At 42.2% G+C, this 13,362-nt stretch overlaps 1 protein-coding gene across 1 annotated transcript in view; it reads left to right on the top strand.

The window, feature by feature from the left end:
- Nucleotides 1–12,955, top strand: part of LOC124776479 (platelet glycoprotein V-like) — a 127,729-nt gene extending 114,774 nt beyond the window's left edge. Inside the window, exon 4 of the mRNA XM_047251494.1 lies at nucleotides 12,192–12,955. Within this exon, the coding sequence (XP_047107450.1) occupies nucleotides 12,192–12,469 (278 nt within the window). The 3' untranslated portion in view covers nucleotides 12,470–12,955. The remainder of the gene's footprint in view (nucleotides 1–12,191) is intronic.
- The last annotated feature ends 407 nt before the right edge of the window (nucleotides 12,956–13,362 follow it).

The raw sequence follows: 13,362 nt of genomic DNA, 5'->3' as shown, positions 1-13,362 counted from the left end.
CTACCTCCTCAACTGTTGGTTGGATGTATTCGAGTCCGTCTTTCCCTGCAGTTTTTACCCTTTACAGCTCCCTCTAGTACCACGGAAGTTATTCCTTGATGTCTCAACAGATGTCCTGTCACCCTGTCCCTTCTTCTTGTCAGTTTTTTTCACGTGTTCCTTTCTTCGTTAATTATACAGAGAACCATCTCATGCCGTATCTTATCAGTCCGTCTAATTTTTAACATCCTTCTGTCGCACAACATCTGAAACGCTTCGATTCTCTTCTTTCCTGTTTTTGCCACAGTCAATTTTTCACTACTATAGAATGCTGTGCTCCGAACGTACATTCTCAGAAATTTCTTCCTCATATTAAGGCCTATGTTTGGTACTAGCAGACTACGCTTGAGAAGGAATGCCTTTTTTCCAGTGTTAGTCTGCCTTTTAAGTCCTCCTTGCTTCATCCAACATAAGTTTTTTGCTCCACGTGTAGCAGAATTCCTTTACTTCGTCTGCTTCATGGTTCTCGATTTTCATTTTAAGTTTGCAGCTAATATCATTTCTGCTGTTCTTCATTAATTTATTTTCTCTATTTCATTCTCAGCCCATATTCTATACTCGTTAGCCTGTTCATTCTACAGCAGCTCCTTTAATTCTTTTCTACTTTCACTGAGGGTAGCATTGGCATCAGCGAATTTTATCATTGGTATCGTTCATACTGAATTGTAATCCCACTCTTGAAATTTTCTTTATTTTTGTCATTGCTTCTTCATTGTAAAGATTGAACTGTAGGGACGAAATATATCCCTGTGTTACATTCGGTTTAATCCGAGCAATTATTTCTTGGTTTGCCATTACTATTGTTGGTTCTTGTAGATATCGTATATTATCCGTCTTTCCCTACAACTTACTCCTATTTTTCTCAGAATTTCCCACTTCTTGCACCATTTTATACCGTCGAACGACTTTTTTTAAGTAGACAAAACTCTACGAACGCGTCTTCATTATTCTTAAGTCTTGCTTTCACTATCAATCACGTCAGAACTCTCTGATGGCCTTACCTTTTTCTAAAGCCAAACTGATCGTCATTTAACAGATCACCAATTTTCCTTTCTAATCTTCTGTGTATTACTCTTGTCAGCAAATTGGATGGGTCAGCTATTAAGATGAGTGGGCGATTGTTCTCGCACTATCTGCACTTGCTACATTCGAGATTGTGCGGATGATATTTTTCGAAAGTCTGATGGTATGCCTCAAGTCTCATAGATTGTAAACACCAATTTGCATAGTCGCGTGCTTACAACGTCACCGAATGATTTTAATAATTCCGAAGAAGTGTTGTCTATACGTTATCCCTTATTTTATTGAGTCTACCAAAGCTATATTAAACTCTAAGTATAAAACAGGATCACCAACATCTTTCGTATCGACTCCCATTTGTTGTTCAGTCACGTTGTCAGACAAGTCCTCATGCTCGTAGAGGCCTTCAGTATACTATTTCCACCTCTTCGCTCTGTCTTCTGCAGTTGATAGTGAATTTTCCATTGCGCTCTTAACCCACGCAATACTAAGGAAGGGATACTTTATGCCCACCTTTTGAAAATAGTGAAATCTACTCAGATACTTTATTTTTTAAAATTTTACAAATAATATTATTGTTTTTAATGAAGTCTTCTTCCGGATTCTGTGATTGTTGTTTTACATTTTTCGCTTATGCTTAGTCGGAAAATTTAAGTTTAAGGGAGTTGGTCATTAAGTCTCTCCCCCTCCCCGCGCCCTTGGTACGACTTCCCAAAACGGCCGTCTTACTCCACAAATATAGCATTACGTGACCTTGGGGCAATTTCACCCCCCGCCTCCCCCCCTTGGATCCGCCCCTGATATGGACAGTGATGGAGTACCTACACATGCTGAGGATGAACTTTGGGCACCTGAAACTGATGACGACGCAGCTTGAAGCACTGGAAAAATTTATAGCTTCAAACCTCCTCACATTAGAAGACGAATAGCACGAAACATAGTGACAGAAAGAGAAGGCATAAGAGACGAAGGTACATCTACATTTATACTCCGCAAGCCACCCAACGGTGGGTGGCGGAGGGCACTGTACGTGCCACTGTCATTACCTCCCTTTCCTGTTCCAGTCGCGTATGGTTCGCGGGAAGAAAGACTGCCGGAAAGCCTCCGTGCGCGCTCTAATCTCTCTAATTTTACATTCGTGATCTCCTCGGGAGGTATAAGTAGGAGGAAGCAATACATTTGATACCTCATCCAAAAACGCACCCTCTCGAAACCTGGACAGCAAGCTACACCGCGATGCAGAGCGCCTCTCTTGCAGAGTCCGCCACTTCAGTTTGCTAAACATCTCGTAACGCTATCACGCTTACCAAATAACCCTGTGACGAAACGCACCGCTCTTATTAGGATCTTCTCTATCTCCTCCGTCAACCCGATCTGGTACGGATCCCACACTGATGAGTAATACTCAAGTATAGGTCGAACGAGTGTTTTGTAAGCCACCTCCTTTGTTGATGGACTACATTTTCTAAGGACTCTCCCAATGAATCTCAACCTGGTACCCACCTTACCAACAATTAATTTTATATGATCATTCCACTTCAAATCGTTCCGCACGCATACTCCCAGATATTTTACAGAAGTAACTGCTACCAGTGTTTGTTCCGCTGTCATATAACCATACAATAAAGGACCCTTCTTTCTATGTATTCGCAATACATTACATTTGTCTATGTTAAGGGTCAGTTGCCACTCCCTGCACCAAGTGCCTATCCGCTGCAGATCTTCTTGCATTTCGCTACAATTTTCTAATGGTGCAACTTCTCTGTATAACACAGCATCATCCGCGAAAAGCCGCATGGAACTTCCGACACTATCTACTTGGTCATTTACATATATTGTGAAAACCAATGGTCCCTCCCATAACACTCCCCTGTGGCACGCCAGAGGATACTTTAACGTCTGTAGACGCCTCTCCATTGAGAACAACATGCTGTGTTCTGTTGGCTAAAAACTCTTCAATCCAGCCACACAGCTGGTCTGATATTCCGTAAGCTCTTGCTTTGTTTATCAGGCGACAGTGCGGAACTGTATCGAACGCCTTCCGGAAGTCAAGGAAAATAGCATCTGCCTGGTAGCCTGTATCTAATATTTTCTGGGTCTCATGAACAAATAAAGCGAGTTGGGTCTCAAACGATCGCTGTTTCCGGAATCCATGTTGATTCCTACAGAGTAGATTCTGGGTTTCCAGAAACGACATGATACGCGAGCAATTCTACAACAGATCGACGTCAGAGATATGTTGTTGTTGTGGTCTTCAGTCTTGAGACTGGTTTGATGCAGCTCTCCATGCTACTCTATCCTGTGCAAGCTTCTTCATCTCCCAGTACCTACTGCAGCCTACATCCTTCTGAATCTGCTTAGTGTATTCATCTCTTGGTCGCCCTCTACGATTTTTACCCTCCACGCTGCCCTCCAATACTAACTTGGTGATCGCTTGATGCCTCAGAACATGTCCTACCAACCGAACCCTTCTTCTAGTCAAGTTGTGCCACAAACTTCTCTTCTCCCCAATCCTATTCAATACCTCCACATTAGTTATGTGATCTACCCATCTAACCTTCAGCATTCTTCTGTAGCACCACATTTCGAAAGCTTCTATTCTCTTCTTGTCCAAACTATTTATCGTCCATGTCTCACTTCCCTACATGGCTACGCTCCATACAAATACTTTCAGAAACGACTTCCTGACACTTAAATCTATATTCCATGTTAACAAATTTCTCTTCTTCAGAAACGCTTTCCTTGCCATTGCTAGTCTACATTTTATATCCTCTCTACTTCGACCATCATCAGTTATTTTGCTCCCCAAATAGCAAAACTCCTTTACTACTTTAAGTGTCACATTTCCTAATCTAATTCCCTCAGCGTCACCCGACCTAATTCGACTACATTCCATTATCCTCGTTTTGCTTTTGTTGATGTTCATCTTATATCCTCCTTTCAAGACACTATCCATTCCGTTCGCCTGCTCCTCCAGGTCCTTTGCTGTCTCTGACAGAATTACAATGTCATCGGCGAACCTCAAAGTTTTTATTTCTTCTCCATGGATTTTAATACCTACTCCAAATTTTTCTTTTGTTTCCTTCACTGCTTGCTCAATATACAGATTGAATAACATCGGGGAGAGGCTATAACCCTACCTCACTCCCTTCGCAACCTCTGCTTCCCTTTCATATCCCTCGACTTTTATAACTGCCATCTGGTTCCTGTACAAATTGAAAATAACCTTTCACTCCCTGTATTTTACTCCTGCCACCTTCAGAATTTGAAAGAGAGTATTCCAGTCAACATTGTCAAAAGCTTTCTCTAAGTCTAGAAAATTCTAGAAACGTAGGTTTACCTTTCCTTAATCTAGCTTCAAAGATAAGTCGTAGGGCCAGTATTGCCTCACGTGTTCCAACCTTTCTACGGAATCCAAACTGATCTTCCACGAGTTCGGCTTCTACTAGTTTTTTCCATTCGTCTGTAAAGAATTCGCGTTAGTATTTTGCAGCCATGACTTATTAAACTGATAGTTCGGTAATTTTCACATCTGTCAACACCTGCTTTCTTTGGGATTGGAATTATTATATTCTTCTTGAAGTCTGTGGGTATTTCTCCTGTCTCATACGTCTTGCTCACCAGATGGTAGAGTTTTGTCAGGACTGGCTCTCCCAAGGCTGTCAGTAGTTCTAATGGAATTTTGTCTACTCCTGGGGCTTTGTTTCTACTTAGATCTTTCAGTGCCCTGTCAAACTCTTCACGCAGTATCGTATCTCTCATTTCATCTTCATCTACATCCTCTTCCATTTCCATAATATTGTCCTCAAGTACATCGCCCTTGTATAGACCCTCTATATACTCCTTCCACCTTTCTGCTTTCCCTTCTTTGCTTAGAACTGGGTTTCCATCTGAGCTCTTGATATTCATACAAGTGGATCTCTCTTTTCTCCAAAGGTCTCTTTAATTTTCCTGTAGGCAGTATCTATCTTACCCCTAGGGAGATAAGACTCTACATCCTTACATTTGTCCTCTAGCCATCCCTGCTTAGCCATTTTGCACTTCCTGTCGTTCTCATTTTTGAGACGTTTGTATTCCTTTTTGCCTGCTTCATTTACTGCGTTTTTATATTTTCTCCTTTCATCAATTAAATTCAATATTTCTTCTATTACCCACGGATTTCTACTAGCACTCATCTTTTTACCTACTTGATCCTCTGCTGCCTTCACTACTTCATCCCTCAGAGCTACCCATTCTTCTTCTACTGTATTTCTTACTGTGTTACCATGATATAATCTATCTGAATCCTATCAGTATCTCCAGGCTTCTTCCATGTGTACAACCTTCTTTTATGATTCTTGAACCAAGTGTTAGCTATGATTAAGTTGTGCTCTGTGCAAAATTCTGCCGTGCGGCTTCCTCTTTCATTTCTTACCCCCAATCCATATTCACCTACTAGATACTAGATCTATAGTTTTGTGCATCTGCTCGACGACCCTTCTTAAAGACTGGGACTACCTGTGCTCTTTTCCAATCATGTGGAACCTTCCGTTCCTCTAGAGACTTGCGGTACACGGCTGTTAGAAGAGGGGCAAGTTCTTTCGCGTACTCTGTGTAGAATCGAATTGGTATCCCGTCAGGTCCAGTGGACTTTCCTCCGTTGAGTGATTCCAGTTGCTTTTCTATTCCTTGGACACTTATTTCGAAGTTAGCCATTTTTTCGTTTGTGCGAGGATTTAGAGAAGGAACTGCAGTGCGGTCTTCCTCAGTGAAACAGCTTTGGAAAAAGGTGTTTAGTATTTCAGCTTTACGTGTGTCATCCTCTGTTTCAATGCCATCATCATCCGGGAGTGTTTGGATATGCTGTTTCGAGCCACTTGCTGATTTAACGTAAGACCAGAACTTCCTAAGATTTTCTGTCAAGTCGGTACATAGAATTTTACTTTCGAATTCACTGAACGCTTCACGCATAGCCCTCCTTACGCTAACTTTGACATCGTTTAGCTTCTGTTTGTCTGAGAGGTTTCGGCTGCGTTTAAACTTGCAGTGAAGCTCTCTTTGCTTCCGCAGTAGTTTCTTAACTTTGTTGTTGAACCACGGTGGGTTTTTCCCGTCCCTCACAGTTTTACTCGGCACGTACCTGTCTAAAACGCATTTTCCGATTGCCTTGAACTTTTCCCATAAACACTCGACATTGTCAGTGTCGGAACAGAAATTTTCGTTTTAATCTGTTAGGTAGTCTGAAATCTGCCTTCTATTACTCTTGCTAAACAGATAAACCTTCCTCCCTTTTTTTATATTCCTATTTACTTCCATATTCAGGGATGCTGCACGGCCTTATGATCACTGATTCCCTGTTCTGCGCTTACAGAGTCAAAGAGTTCGGGTCTGTTTCTTATCAGTAGGTCCAAGATGTTACCTCCACGAGTCGGTTCTCTGTTTAATTGCTCGAGGTAATTTTCGGATAGTGCACTCAGTATAATGTCACTCAATGCTCTGTCCCTACCACCCGTCCTAAACATCTGAGTGTCCCAGTCTGTATCTGGTAAATTGAAATCTCCACCTAAGACTATAACATGCTGAGAAAATTTATGTGAAATGTATTCCAGATTTTCTCTCAGTTGTTCTGCCACTAATGCTGCTGAGTCGGGAGGTCGGTAAAAGGAGCCAATTATTAACCTAGCTCGGTTGTTGAGTGTAACCTCCACCCATAATAATTAACAGGAACTATCCACTTCTACTTAACTACAGGATAAACTACTTCTAACAACGACAAACATGCCACCACCGGTTGCAAGCAGTCTATCTTTTCCAAACACCGTCTGTGCCTTTGTAAAAATTTCGGCAGAATTTATCTCTGGCTTCAGCCAGCTTTCCGTACCTATAACGATTTCAGCTTCGGTGCTTTCTATCAGCGTTTGAAGTTCCGGTACTTTACCAATGCAGCTTCGACAGTTTACAATTACAATACCGATTGCTGCTTGGTCCCCGCATGCCCTGACTTTGACCCGCACCCTTTGAGGCTGTTGCCCTTTCTGTACTTGCCCGAGGCCATCTAACCTAAAAAAAAAAAAAAGTGTAGTGGACTCTTGACCTATCCAGCGGAACCCGAAACAAGTTGGAACAATAAGAGAATCATTTGAAAAGCTTCTGTCTCCCGAAATTGTCAGCATCATAATAAAGCATACCAATGAAGAGGCACTGAGGCAGAAAATACCCAAGACAGACTTGAATTCATGGCATATATAGGGCTATTTATTATTATGGGGAAGGAAAACGAGAGTAATTCACCTGTTACAGATTTATAGTCCTACACTTGAGAGAGGTTTGTTTATACAGCTACCATGAGCCGAGCCAGATTCCAGCAGCTTACTAAAATACTAAGATTTGATGACCGAGAATCGTGAAGCGATCGCAGGAAACGTGGTAATTTGCTGCAATACGAGAATTTTTTGATAAAATGAATGAATCACTGCCAACCTTGCAGTTGGTTACGGTAGGATAAAAATGTTCCCTATCTGTGCTACATACTGTAGTGATATTTCAATCAAAAGTTGCAGATTTTCCACACACAAATAAGACGAGAATGTGCTATGTCTCACAATAGAACACGACAGAGCCCATATTACTGACCAGCATTAACGCACACCAAAAATAAACTCAGAAAAAAGTGACCATTGATGCTTATGTAGTATCGCAACTCACAGATGCTACAAGTACATATCAGTTGTTTACATCAAACGATACAGTTTATCAGTCAGTAATATTTTATGACATTTTCACTGTAGAAATTCTTCAAATTAGAACTAATAGCTATTTAAATAATTATAATAATAGATTTGAATCATTTCAAAAATTTCGTTCATTAAACTGAACACAACTTTTCACGATTTTAAATATCTTCGGAACATATATATAGTATCTTTGTACCTAAGTACAATAATTTTCTATAATATATTTAATGGTCGGCCGTTGTGACCGAGCGGTTGTAGGCGCTTCAGTCCGGAACCGCGCTGCTGCTACGGCCGCAGGTTCGAATCCTGCCTCGGGCTTGGTTGTGTGTGATGTCCTTAGGTTAGTTACGTTTAAGCAGTTCTAAGGGGACTGATGACCTCAGAAGTTAAGTCCCATAGTGCTCAGAGCCATTTGAAGAAGTTTGTCGTGAAAATAGTGTCATTGATTCGTTTCATTACATCTTGGATCCCAGACTTGTTCTGTAGTATGGCATATCACTAACAACAGTTGCATTGGGAGACATCTTGTGGTACTAGGAGGTTGTAATTAAAGTGCAGCTATCCATGGAGGTCCAGCATGGGTTGTAATTATCATATGACAGCGAAACTTGATAGATACACTAATGCGTTAATGTGGAACCGATTTACGCTGGAAAAAAATAGTTACACCGGGTGCAAATCTGGCGCTGCACAGCATCTCGTCGACGTCTCCGGTGCTCATATTGAACAAACTGTGTAAGTGACAGTTAGTAATAAAATAAACATTACGCCTTTCTCACTTGTTCGACTTTTCTGCTCACATCCCTTTCCTAATTCTTTACGTATGTTAACATTTCCATATGTCCTTTTTCCCCACCATGAACCATGGACCTTGCCGTTGGTGGGGAGGCTTGCGTGCCTCAGCGATACGGATAGCCGTACCGTAGGTGCAACCACAACGGAGGGGTATCTGTTGAGAGGCCAGACAAACGTATGGTTCCTGAAGAGGGGCAGCAGCCTTTTCAGTAGTTGCAAGGGCAACAGTATGGATGATTGACTGATCTGGCCTTGTAACAATAATCAAAACGGCCTTGCTGTGCTGGTACTGCAAACAGCTGAAAGCAAGGGGAAACTACAGCCGTAATTTTTCCCGAGGGCATGCAGCTTTACTGTATGATTAAATGATGATGGCGTCCTCCTGGGTAAAATATTCCGGAGGTAAAATAGTCCCCCATTCGGATCTCCGGGCGGGGACTACTCAAGAGGATGTCGTTATCAGGAGAACGAAAACTGGCGTTCTACGGATCGGAGCGTGGAATGTCAGATCCCTTAATCGAGCAGGTAGGTTAGAAAATTTAAAAAGGGAAATGGATAGGTTGAAGTTAGATATAGTGGGAATTAGTGCAGTTCGGTGGCAGGAGGAACAAGACTTCTGGTCAGGTGACTACAGGGTTATAAACACAAAATCAAATAGGGGTAATGCAGGAGTAGGTTTAATAATGAATAGGAAAATAGGAATGCGGGTAAGCTACTACAAACAGCATAGTGAACGCATTATTGTGGCCAAGATAGATACGAAGCCGACACCTACTACAGTAGTACAAGTTTATATGCCAACTAGCTCTGCAGATGACGAAGAAATTGAAGAAATGTATGATGAAATAAAAGAAATTATTCAGATTGTGAAGGGAGACGAAAATTTAATAGTCATGGGTGACTGGAATTCGAGTGTAGGAAATGGGAGAGAAGGAAACATAGTAGGTGAATATGGATTGGGGCTAAGAAATGAAAGAGGAAGCCGCCTGGTAGAATTTTGCACAGAGCACAACATAATCATAGCTAACACTTGGTTTAAGAATGATGAAAGAAGGTTGTATACATGGAAGAACCCTGGAGATACTAAAAGGTATCAGATAGATTATATAATGGTAAGACAGAGATTTAGGAACCAGGTTTTAAATTGTAAGACATTTCCAGGGGCAGATGTGGACTCTGACCACAATCTATTGGTTATGACCTGTAGATTAAAACTGAAGAAACTGCAAAAAGGTGGGAATTTAAGGAGATGTGACCTGGATAAACTGAAAGAACCAGAGGTTGTACAGAGTTTCAGGGAGAGCATAAGGGAACAATTGACAGGAATGGGGGAAAGAAATACAGTAGAAGAAGAATGGGTAGCTTTGAAGGATGAAGTAGCGAAGGCAGCAGAGGATCAAGTAGGTAAAAAGACGAGGGCTAGTAGAAATCCTTGGGTAACAGAAGAAATATTGAATTTAATTGATGAAAGGAGAAAATATAAAAATGCAGTAAATGAAGCAGGCAAAAAGGAATACAAACGTCTCAAAAATGAGATCGACAGGAAGTGCAAAATGGCTAAGCAGGGATGGCTAGAGGACAAATGTAAGGATGCAGAGGGCTATCTCACTAGGGGTAAGATAGATACTGCCTACAGGAAAATTAAAGAGACCTTTGGAGAAAAGAGAGATCCACTTGTATGAATATCAAGAGCTCAGATGGAAACCCAGTTCTAAGCAAAGAAGGGAAAGCAGAAAGGTGGAAGGAGTATATAGAGGGTCTATACAAGGGCGATGTACTTGAGGACAATATTATGGAAATGGAAGAGGATGTAGATGAAGATGAAATGAGAGATACGATACTGCGTGAAGAGTTTGACAGGGCACTGAAAGATCTGAGTCGAAACAACGCCCCCGGAGTAGACAACATTCCATTGGAACTACTGACGGCCTGGGGAGAGCCAGTCCTGACAAAACTCTACCATCTGGTGAGCAAGATGTATGAAACAGGCGAAATATCCTCAGACTTCAAGAAGAATATAATAATTCCAATCCCAAAGAAAGCAGGTGTTGATAGATGTGAAAATTACCGAACTATCAGTTTAATAAGCCACAGCTGCAAAATACTAACACGAATTCTTTACAGACGAATGGAAAAACTAGTAGAAGCCAACCTCGGGGAAGATCAGTTTAGATTCCGTAGAAACACTGGAACACGTGAGGCAATACTGACCTTACGACTTATCTTAGAAGAAAGATTAAGGAAAGGCAAACCTACGTTTCTAGCATTTGTAGACTTAGAGAAAGCTTTTGACAATGTTGACTGGAATACTCTCTTTCAAATTCTAAAGGTGGCAGGGGTAAAATACAGGGAGCGAAAGGCTATTTACAATTTGTACAGAAACCAGATGGCAGTTATAAGAGTCGAGGGACATGAAAGGGAAGCAGTGGTTGGGAAGGGAGTAAGACAGGGTTATAGCCTCTCCCCGATGTTGTTCAATCTGTATATTGAGCAAGCAGTAAAGGAAACAAAAGAAAAATTCGGAGTAGGTTTAAAATTCATGGAGAAGAAATAAAAACTTTGAGGTTCGCCGATGACATTGTAATTCTGTCAGAGACAGCAAAGGACTTGGAAGAGCAGTTGAATGGAATGGACAGTGTATTGAAAGGATTATATAAGATGAACATCAACAAAAGCAAAACAAGGATAATGGAATGTAGTCTAATTAAGTCAGGTGATGCTGAGGGAATTAGATTAGGAAATGAGACACTTAAAGTAGTAAAGGAGTTTTGCTATTTGGGGAGCAAAATAACTGATGATGGTCGAAGTAGAGAGGATATAAAATGGAGACTGGCAATGGCAAGGAAAGCGTTTCTGAAGAAGAGAAATTTGTTAACATCGAGTATTGATTTAAGTGTCAGGAAGTCATTTCTGAAAGTATTTGTATGGAGTGTAGCCATGTATGGAAGTGAAACATGGACGATAAATAGTTTGGACAAGAAGAGAATAGAAGCTTTCGAAATGTGGTGCTACAGAAGAATGCTGAAGATTAGATGGGTAGATCACATAACTAATGAGGAAGTATTGAATAGGATTGGGGAGAAGAGAAGTTTGTGGCACAACTTGATCAGAAGAAGGGATCGGTTGGTAGGACATGTTTTGAGGCACCAAGGGATCACAAATTTAGCATTGGAGGGCAGTGTGGAGGGTAAAAATCATAGAGGGAGACCAAGAGATGAATACACTAAGCAGATTCGGAAGGATCTAGGTTGCAGTAGGTACTGGGAGATGAAGAAGCTTGCACAAGATAGAGTAGCATGGAGAGCTGCATCAAACCAGTCTCAGGACTGAAGACCACAACAAAAACAACAATGTCCTTTTTGCATTCGCAGCGCCAGATTTGCACCTGCCGGTTATAATTGGAACTAATTTTTTACAACATAAATCGGTTCCGCATTAACTCGTTAGAATATGTACCACGTTTCCCTGCCATACGTTAATAACGGCCCACACTGGACGTCTGTCAGTAGCTGCGCTTTAATTGTAACCGCCCCCCCCCCCCCCCCGCTACGTTTTTGACAGACTGTCTTTTGCGTGGAATGGAATACGGGACATATTGAATGAACGCCGCGTTCTCTGCCTCAGGGTCTGCACAGAAGACGGCGGCGGCACTACTGGAGGCGCGCGTGTCTGAGCAGTGCCACGGCTACTACGCGTGGGCGGTGGCGCTGGCGGTGCTGCTGTCTCTGGCCGTGGCGGCGCTCGCCGCACTCGTCTGGCTGCAGAGGGCGCCGCGGCGCTGCTGGCCCGGGGGCGGCGCCGTCGCCGGCGACGCGTCCATCGTGCGCATCAGCAACGGGCCGCGCCGGGCCGCCGGCGGCGGCAGCGACGGGGACCACATCGCCATTCTCAATGAGGAGTGACGGGCGCCTTGCTGGCTCACCTCTGTTCAGTCTCCTGCCGTCCAGATGGCAGCACGAGCGCGGCGCTCTGCACTCAGGCACCAAAGACAGTCTGTTCAGTAGCTCCTAGTGAAAATATGTGTGACGTGAGCGATCTGCTACGTAGAGCTGAACATTATTGCGAAATGCGCACTGGACGTCAAACCCACTCTGGTGGAGCATATACCAATTATCTGACAATTTCAAAACAAATGCACAAGTGAACAGCTTAGCCAAGCAAAGTGTGTATGTGGTTAAGATGTGCAACACTACGCTGTACTGTGCTACTGTGAGTGGGAGAGGAGCTGATGATACATTCCGCACAAACAGAAGCTGATAATTGAACAGTCACCATTACTATTCTCCACAAAGAAAGAATACATGTGTATGAGGAATAAAGTTGTCCCAGGAATAGTGAAAATAATTTATTGATGAAATTGGCAAAAAATAAATATGCTATAATACAAATTGTTGTTAATAATTGTCATTGTTTTGTACTCTTTTTTGTTCCTCTGACTGTACATGGCGTACGGGATCAACAGCATGTTATGCCTTTAGCCAACCCCACTTTCGTTTCATGCATGTGATGACAATGACGCAAGCCTTCAAGCTCACGGAAAGGTACTAGACACCAGGCATGTACTAAGTTTAAATACTATGAAGGCTATCCAAAAACCACAGCAGAACTCGAAATTGTTTTATTTGCAACAGTTAGCTACAATTACCATCAACTTCTCTGCATAGTAGTTGCTCTGTCATAGACATCCGTTGTAGCATCGTACCAACTTTCCACTACTCACGTCATAGAAGATAGCTTCCCATGCTTTCCAGCAATTTTCTGTGAGCCAAGTCCGGGCTATATGGAGGGTGATGAA

Source organism: Schistocerca piceifrons, chromosome 2 (assembly GCF_021461385.2).
Source record: "Schistocerca piceifrons isolate TAMUIC-IGC-003096 chromosome 2, iqSchPice1.1, whole genome shotgun sequence".
Classification (NCBI taxonomy): Eukaryota; Metazoa; Arthropoda; class Insecta; order Orthoptera; family Acrididae; genus Schistocerca; species Schistocerca piceifrons.
Note: the sequence above shows the minus strand (reverse complement) of the source record. Positions and strands in the feature narration are given on the sequence as shown.